The 8346-nt window shown below is 38.4% G+C and overlaps 2 protein-coding genes across 2 annotated transcripts; one reads left to right on the top strand and one right to left on the bottom strand.

Annotated features, from left to right (window-relative positions):
* Positions 1-724: 724 nt before the first annotated feature.
* On the bottom strand, positions 725-1735 carry gngt1 (guanine nucleotide binding protein (G protein), gamma transducing activity polypeptide 1). The gene is made up of 3 exons (XM_085261519.1): positions 1582-1735; positions 1359-1457; positions 725-1203 (listed from the first exon to the last, which is right to left on the bottom strand). The coding sequence occupies exons 2-3, from the start codon at positions 1452-1454 to the stop codon at positions 1078-1080; spliced, it is 222 nt and encodes a 73-aa protein (XP_085117645.1). The 5' UTR covers positions 1455-1457; positions 1582-1735; the 3' UTR covers positions 725-1077.
* Positions 1736-2697: 962 nt separating this feature from the next.
* Positions 2698-5856, top strand: tfpi2 (tissue factor pathway inhibitor 2). The gene is made up of 5 exons (XM_085261516.1): positions 2698-2855; positions 3082-3252; positions 4396-4575; positions 4703-4876; positions 5356-5856. Exons 1-5 carry the CDS (start codon positions 2735-2737, stop codon positions 5433-5435), a joined length of 726 nt encoding a protein of 241 aa, XP_085117642.1. The 5' UTR covers positions 2698-2734; the 3' UTR covers positions 5436-5856.
* The last annotated feature ends 2490 nt before the right edge of the window (positions 5857-8346 follow it).

Raw genomic sequence — 8346 nt, 5'->3', positions numbered from 1 at the left:
ATAATTACTCTATCACCAGCAAGCATTGAAAGTAGCCATGTAAGTTATCTAACGTTGTTACATTGTTACTATCATCAATGTAATAGCAAGATTTACTATCGCTTTTGGCTGTGGGTTTTGTTTTTAAAGTATTTTGAGCCCAAATGCAATTGATTTTTATTTTCATTATGGATTAATTTTACTAATAATTATGCTGTCTGACAGAAAGCGTGTTAAAGCATGTTGCAGAATAGGAAAGAAATGAAACATATTATGATACTCATTTTATATCCTGGAGGGCTTTATAGCAGAAATAATCTGCAAATTGAAAGCGGCTTTGGAGAAAGTCCTATTTTCCACAGGATTGGTTTTAGATAGACACAACATTTTCTTTTTCTATCAGTGCTGCATCTAGTCTGCTGTGTTCAGTTCAAGTACTTGTATTAATAAAGCCTTAAAACTTTTTGGAGTCTGCCTGAAACTACAGAAAGAAGATTTAAAATAAATTCAATCTACAATGAAATGAGCAAAAAAAAAAAATAAGGAGAAGACTCGCAAACCCGTCGTACTTTAAGGAATAAAATCTCAAATTTGATGTTCACCGTCATTATTGGAACAAAATAGCAATGATCACATAAAGGCTTGGAGAGAAAAAAAACCCTCTGTATGTATGCAAATGAAGTTATGAAGATTTATCTGTTTCTCTACTTTCTCTACAACCCTTCAGTGAATCACAGAGACAGGCTGAATTATAAATGTGCACATTTAATGACAGTTGCTTCTGTGAATGAAACAACATATGGGCCCATGTGCTCAGACTATATACACCACATGAGAGAGAAGCATTATGTAACACTTGCCAAATACAACTTTTAATTAGTGCATCTTTCCCAAAACAAAACAAAAGAAAAATTTTTAAAAAAGAATTAGAAGGCTACAAATCTGGCCCCAAGATGAAGAATTGTTTTACTCGGGAAATCATAAATGTTTTCTTTATTGTGTCCTTCTAGTCATCTCAGTCTGCAAATCCATTTTACAAGGGCTGGGTGAACGTCCTTGGGTACTAATCTGAGATATGAAAAGCTCCTTAGGTCCAGTCTAGCAGATGACACAGCCACCTTTCTCCTTGAAGGGGTTCTTCTCCTCTGATATGCCTTTAACGAGGGTGTCCTCCTCCACTAGAGCCTGAATATAGTCCTTGATTTCCTCACAGCATTTAGATGTCTGAAAGCAGCAGACAGAAAGCGTATTTCAGTTTTGAATAGCCTTTGTGATGTAATTAGTTTGACTAAATAAATTGAAGCTGTCTGATATTTACTTTTGGATATAATCAAAAATGCATACTGAGCACACAAATCACCACAGTGTGGAGAACTTACCAACCACCTCTCGAGTTTGACTTCAAGTTTAAGCTGGTTTACTTCCATCACAGCCTTGTCCTTATCTGTCAGATCCTCCACATTTATGACCGGCATTTTCTGTCAAAAAAAAGGAAACATTTAACCTTTTTGTTAATGCTTACTTCCACATGATAAATAAATAATCTTAAATAAAATGTTCACAATTCGTAAGACTTAGCAGAAGGGATATGAATGCACTTACGAACGCTTACAGGAAGCAGTCCTTCACCCCTGAAATCCTGCTGAAGAATCCCTCTCCTCTCTCTCAATCTGGGTTATAAAGTAATCAGCATAAACAATTCTAATCCCCTAATCTGATTAAAACAAGGCCCCACTGAATGATCATACCAGCAGCTCAAGTACACAAAGGAAGGGGTGGGCAACTCACACAGGTGTCCATTTGAGCTCCCTTGATGTAAAAAACAAAACAAAACATGGTGATGTATCTTTTTGTCTTTTATAGATTCAATTTGTAACTTTTGTTCTATTTTAACTCTGAGATTTCTTGCAGGCTCATTTGGATATGGGTTAAGGGGTGGCGCTTCATTTATCAGGTTAATTTTGATAAGACGGCTAATCTGTGTTTAGCCTCCACCTGTCAAGGTGGAGACACGTCGTTCTTCTAAACGTGAATGCACGGCAGTTTTCCAGTTAATATGCTTCATAAAGGTAAAACCAAAGCAGTGGGATGGAATTAAGCTGCTGTGTTAAACCAATACAAATGTTAATGTGAGTTTTAACTTAACTTGCAGATAAGGCTGATTTCTCATGGTAGGACATCGTGGAAAGAAGCGCTTTTATCATGAAATAACATGAGCCACAGTACTATTAATGTGACTCTGAGTGGAAGTACGTGTGTGTGTGCGTGCGTGCGTGTGTGTGTGTGTGTGTGTGTGTGTGTGTGTGTGTGTGTGCGTGCGTGCGTGCGTGTGTGTGTGTGTGTGGATTCGGATCCGGTCAGACGGGTATTCTGGTGGGGACTTGCCTGTGTGGCTCAGACAAGAAAGATGTGTTAATGTTTCACAAGCGTGTGTGTCCCTAGATACAACGCAATATTGGCTCTGTGGAAATTTTACAAGGATGCTGTGTGTGTTACTGGATTGGTGCACATTCCCATCATCATCATCATCACTAGAACCAGTGGCCTGTGGCAGTGAAAATATCTGACTCTCTCAAGCAGAGCAAGTTCCTCCTCATATTTTATTAAGACTTAGTCACATGATTTAGCGCTCCTCCAAGTAATTCAGAATTTGACGTCATTAATCAACTGCAATAATTTCTTTTCTTTGGCGCGCTGACTCAGTACATGCCCGTCCCTCTTCCCGACTGTGCTATAAAACAAGGTCTGAGTGGGGATGGTAGACAGAGCGGAAAAGTCTGGATCTCGACCAAAACTTTGCACAATGGAGCTTTGCGCATTTGCTCTGTTTACAATAATTTCCTCGTTTTACTGCGTTTTGGCGCTGCCACCTAAAGGTAACTCCACATCATGTTTTGTTTTTTAATTACTTCTTCGCGCTTCTTCAATGTTTTCATCAACTTTTTTAAAACAGCAGTTCTGAGCTTGTTGGTTATCACATGACCTCGGGCGTATTACAGATCCAGTTTGGCGCATGTTGTTAAGCACTGCTTAAACTTTCTTTTCCGTGTCCTTGCAACGGTCCTCGGGTATTTCAATAAAAATCTGCTTGGTGCTTTTCAGGCGTGTGCCTTCTTCAAGTGGACGAGGGACCTTGCAGAGGCAATATCCAGAGGTATTACTACAACACCATCACCCAGAGGTGCGAGGATTTCGAATATGGAGGCTGCCAAGGGAATGACAATAACTTCAAGAGTTTTCAGGAGTGCCACAAGACATGCTACAAAATTCCCAGTAAGTAGCCTGACCCGTGAGTTATTAGAGGTGGGAGTCAGACAACACGTGATATAATATTATCACAATACTTCCCTAAACATGTGATATTTTTGCGATTTTTACGATATTGTCATAGCTGAGTATTGCATTAACATATATTGCTGTTTACTTACATTTCCAACAGCCATCTATGTCCTCAAAATGAAACTTTGTCAAAATCAGTTTTGTCCAATAAGATAAAGTTATCTCACTTCACTTTTTTTTTTTACTTCTAAAACCTAAAGGATAAAGCCAAAGTCAGTGTAATATATCAGTTTGTCATTGAATGAGGTCAAATTGGGAATTACAGTGGGAGAAATAATGTTAGTAAAGTATGTCAAGTTTGCTTAGAAAGAAATGAACAGACTCTGTTCATTTCAATGGAGAGTGAGACAGAATATCAATCAAAACTCCAGAAATAACACATTACACAAAAGGTATAAACTGATTTGCATGTCACTGAGTGAAATAAGTATTTAATTCCCTACAAACCAGCCAAAATGTGTGCTGGATGGGTTTCCAGTTGAGCTGATTTAATGCAGGTTTGTAACGTTAAAGTCAACTAACATTATCTCAGAATGGGGATGAATGAAGTGAGCCTACTTGTTCAGATTATTTGAATTTATTTACTTACATATCTATATACCTATATACATATCTATATACATGGTATTCCTGTATCGATATGATACATGGATCATTAGGGATGAAATTCTGGGCCAGTACGCATGTTTTAAGTAACAATTTAGCTGATCTTTAGCTTTTGATTTTCCTACTAAGCCTGCCTTCTCTTCCAGGAGAAAAAATATTGTCATTAAACACGAAATTATTTATGTTATTCTAAAAATTTTCAGCTCTTCTTTACATCATCTTTGAACATTTAGCCAGCCCACAACACATAAGTATTGGGCATTGACACAGATAAATTACATTTTCTTTCAGTATCAACTGACATTCGGCAGATACATCAGTGATGGTGACCTTAGGCATGTCCATTTTATTTCATTTTTAGGAAACTAGCCAGTGCCTCTCTGGTTGTTAACCTGTTCATATGAATTAATTAGTGTTGTTTCACCAGATCTCACTGTTAAATGTTGATTTTTTTCCCATTCTTCTCCACAGAGGTTCCCCCAATCTGCAGATTTCCTAAAGAAGAGGGACCCTGCCGGGGTCTCATCTCCCGCTACTTCTTCAACATGACCACCATGCAGTGTGAGCCATTTTATTACGGTGGCTGCCAGGGGAATTCAAACCGCTTCCTTAATCTAGCCTCTTGCATGGAGTACTGCAGTCCAAAAAAAGGTGAGCAGATTACCCCCCTGAGTCATCCCTGTGAGGATACACAATAGACAAAGTCATTGCATTCACAAGGAAATGATTAAACAATAACTGGCGAGCTCTTCCTTGTGTTGTGTTCCTTGTGTTACAGCAATCCCCGTGCTCTGCCGGGATCCTCTGGACAAAGGGAAGTGTTCAGCCACCATACCTCGCTATTACTATAACACAGCCACCAAGACGTGTGAGGAGTTTGTCTACTCAGGCTGCGGTGGGAGCAACAACAACTTTGTCTCGCGGCAAGCCTGCATGGACGTGTGCGCAAAAGGTGTGCAAACCTGAGCCGGGCGGGAAGGGTGCATGGGCGTATGTTTCACAGCTCATTGTGAAGTCTTTATCTGAAGATGATAATTTCAGGAGAATTTTCTGACTGCTTAATTCAATAATGGCAGCATTCGAATTGCCACTCAGACCCACTTAGTGGATGGAAATAGGAGAAAATTCAGAAAGTCTGGGGGGAATTGGAAAGAGACCAAATTATGCTCAGTTGATTTATTGTCAGGCATAAAAATGCTTGGTATCTTGAAAAATTAAAACTACTGCTTTGACTCAGGCTGGATGATGCTTTCCAAAGCATTCATCCACTGCTGCCAATCGCTGTGCTATGATCTGGAGGAAACCAAGCAAAATCTGTTCCTAGAAAGCCAGTTTGGTTAAATGTGAGACTAAAAAGTGCACAATTGTTAGTGTTATATGTTATGCTAATCAGCTGTTATGCTTTTTTTTTTCTTTTTGTTTTTGTTCCAGGATGGAAAAAGCATCCAGGCCAAGGAAAAATTCTGCGAATGAGAAAAAATAGAAAACCCATCACTTCCTTGCAGGTGTAAATGTTTGACACTTGTACTAAGGAATTCGCTCTTGGAGAATTTCCACATGGAAGCTAATGTGTGTTTGTTTATGCTGAAATATCGACCAGGCTGCCTATGCCCTTTTGTGACAAATTTTGACCACATTTGTAATGTCATTAGAGCATTTTTCTGAATTTTTTATTGACTGTATGCTGTCAGTAAAGTTCAAGAGGATGGATTGCTGCTGCTGATGCTGTTGATTCATGTCCAACATTCCTGATTATGTATTTTAATACCGTATGAATGTAATGTATGCTTTTCTTTTGTTCAGTTACACTTTTTTACATGAAATATCCTGAATTTGTTCAGGAATTCTGCCTTTTCTGTATTTTGATAACACTGTGTTAAGCAAATTACTGTACTGTGCGGTATTTTCATAAAAGTAAAAACTAAAATTATGCGGATTTCGTCTTCTTCAACCATTACCACGCACATAAACCCACAGAGTGTCTGCTTTTACCCTAAAAACTTGGCTGGTTTCTTCACTTTCCCTCAGTCACTTGCACTTTATCTCCAGGCTGCTCTTCCGTTCCTTACTAATGTTGCTGTCTTCCCTCCTTATCTGGTAATACTTTTCAAGGCGCTCGAGCCTATCTCATTCGTTTCAGCGCAGCCTTGAATCGGGAAGGAAGCAATCATGGGGCAGGGAAACACTGCTGTGGCAGGTTCATTAGAACAGCACTGCATATTTAGAGGAGAGCAAGCTGCAGGTTTACAACACATGAGTCATGAGCGTTCAGAAATATTGTCTGCAAATGTTTTAGCAATTATAATGTAATTATAGTGGAATACACACAATAACACGCCCCATAGCAGAAAGCATCCATGCAGGAAAATGAATGCACATGTATATTTTCCTCCCAACCTCAGTTATTAAAAAAGAGTTTTAACAATTGTGTTTTGGTCAGTAGTTTTTCAGATAATATACTCTCTTTATCGTGAAGATAAATCACAATGGTCTATAATGTCATTAAGGAAAGCAGGCTGTTAGTATGAACATCCTGACTGCCTTAAATCTGTGCTCTGCTCCATCTCTTGTAATACAATAAGAAAGTGCTGTGTGATTCTTCAGACAATAAATATTTATTGAAGATATAAATGGAAACTACTCATCCATCTGGCTCAAATATAAATAGTAATAAAAGGGAATGCATTTGGCTCGGGATATTGCTTTGAGTACCAAAGCTAAATCATCTATTGAAAGTATGCAAGGGAGCAGTCATCCTAACAGTATGCAGCCGTTAAAAAGCCACACTGAATCATCACTGCTGATCATTATGAAACCGGTGGGGGAATTGCTGTTGATAATATTTCAACTTCCTGCTCTTTAGGATAAAAATTTATGGATACAAAATTTCAGGAATGACAGAAAATTTGATCCTAAGGGGCTATATACATATATTAAAGGCATTTGTATGAGGCCTATATATATATATATGGAAACATGTTTACCTTCTGACTGTTAAATCATAATTGCACCTTGCAGCAGCATATTCTTCTGTGGTGCCTTTAAATCAACAAATGATGTGACAAATCTTTGAAACGGCAAAACAAGAAGAAAAATGGACTCAGTTATGAACTTTAAATCACAACAAAGCTCAGTCTACGACTATTAGCAAGTGTCAGTATCACACTGATTGCTGATTTTGTGCAGTTCAGGTGAACTGAGATGAATTGATCATGCTCGGTTATTTCATTAGCTGCAGTACATTAGATAATGTAAGTAATTTTGCTCCTCATTCTCAATAGTGATTAATGAATACTTACATTGAAACATGATCATCATTTAAAAGTGCATCAATTCAATATAGAAGGCTTCTTTTCACCATGTGTCAAACAGCAATGTTGCTCTGTGCCAAGATGCCTGAGTGTACTGGAGGTGTAGGTGAACGCCAAGGGGAGAAGCTTCTCAGACGCCACCTGGTGGCTGATTCACAAATCTAAGAAGAACCAAACACTTAGTATAAATATACTTAATACTACTATATTACTCTATTTACTTCTACTAAATGAGCAAATCAATATTTAATGAACAATGTGAAAGCCACTGGGTATATCTTGGTGCTTTAATCTAAGCTTTAAACTTTAGGTACAACAGTAGCTATCCGTATATTGGAGGAACCCGTGCCAAGCATCTTAGAGTGTTGACTCAGCAGCATTTATTCTTTTAGAGCCTGTTTCTGTAAGTGCATCAAGTTTCTCGGGGTGAGGGGAAGCTTTATGGTTTATAAATGTTTTATAAATTTCTTTTTGGGCACCAAACCAAATCATTTTGTGTTCTAGGAAGTCTGACACTGGTGGATGGTGAAGCAATGTAATTTGACAAGCACGGCCTCTCAAAATGGGAACACTGTCCTAAGCTGATTAATCTTGTCCACCGTCCAAGTGTTCCCAAACCCCGAAGAGGTAATCCATTATAGCTATTTGTGATATTATCAACAAACAAAACAGCCTTCTCTGTGGATTGATCGCTAACTTTGTTGTTGCTCATGCGAACTCCCGAGCTAACATAACAGGATGTGAGCACAGCTCTTGATACTGAATAGAAAAAGGCATCAGTGGATGTTATTTTTCCTTTTTCCGTAACTTAAGTAGTTAGCCTTTGTGATGTGGGCCTTCAATAGGGAAACAGTATCACATCACAATTAGCATATATCAACTTAAATCTGTTCACATTTATTTATTTACGAGCAAATCACACCAACATTCACCTCAAGGTGCTTTATATTGTTAGGAAAAAACCCTCCAATGATACAAAGAAAACCCCAAAAGTTCAACGACAGCCTTATTAGCATGCCCTTGGTGACAGTGGGAAGGAAAAACTCCTTTTAACAGGAAGTCATCTGTCACAACCATTTAAAGTTGAAGTCACCTTGATAAGATTGCTGCA

This window comes from Mchenga conophoros, linkage group LG22 (assembly GCF_057382185.1).
Source record: "Mchenga conophoros isolate Kocher_MC1m ecotype Shallow Benthic linkage group LG22, M_conophoros_male_GT1.1, whole genome shotgun sequence".
NCBI classification, from domain to species: Eukaryota; Metazoa; Chordata; class Actinopteri; order Cichliformes; family Cichlidae; genus Mchenga; species Mchenga conophoros.
Note: the sequence above shows the minus strand (reverse complement) of the source record. Positions and strands in the feature narration are given on the sequence as shown.

Bases quoted from the DNA above. Each gene is read 5' to 3' on its own strand.
- gngt1 (XM_085261519.1), bottom strand. From the start codon at position 1,454: ATGCCGGTCATAAATGTGGAGGATCTGACAGATAAGGACAAGGCTGTG. The intron at 1,204-1,358 runs GTAAGTTCTCCA...TGCTGCTTTCAG, and splicing joins TCAAACTCGAGAGGTGGTTG to ACATCTAAATGCTGTGAGGA.
- tfpi2 (XM_085261516.1), top strand. From the start codon at position 2,735: ATGGTAGACAGAGCGGAAAAGTCTGGATCTCGACCAAAACTTTGCACA. The intron at 2,856-3,081 runs GTAACTCCACAT...GGTGCTTTTCAG, and splicing joins TTTGGCGCTGCCACCTAAAG to GCGTGTGCCTTCTTCAAGTG. The intron at 4,877-5,355 runs GTGTGCAAACCT...TTTTTGTTCCAG, and splicing joins CATGGACGTGTGCGCAAAAG to GATGGAAAAAGCATCCAGGC.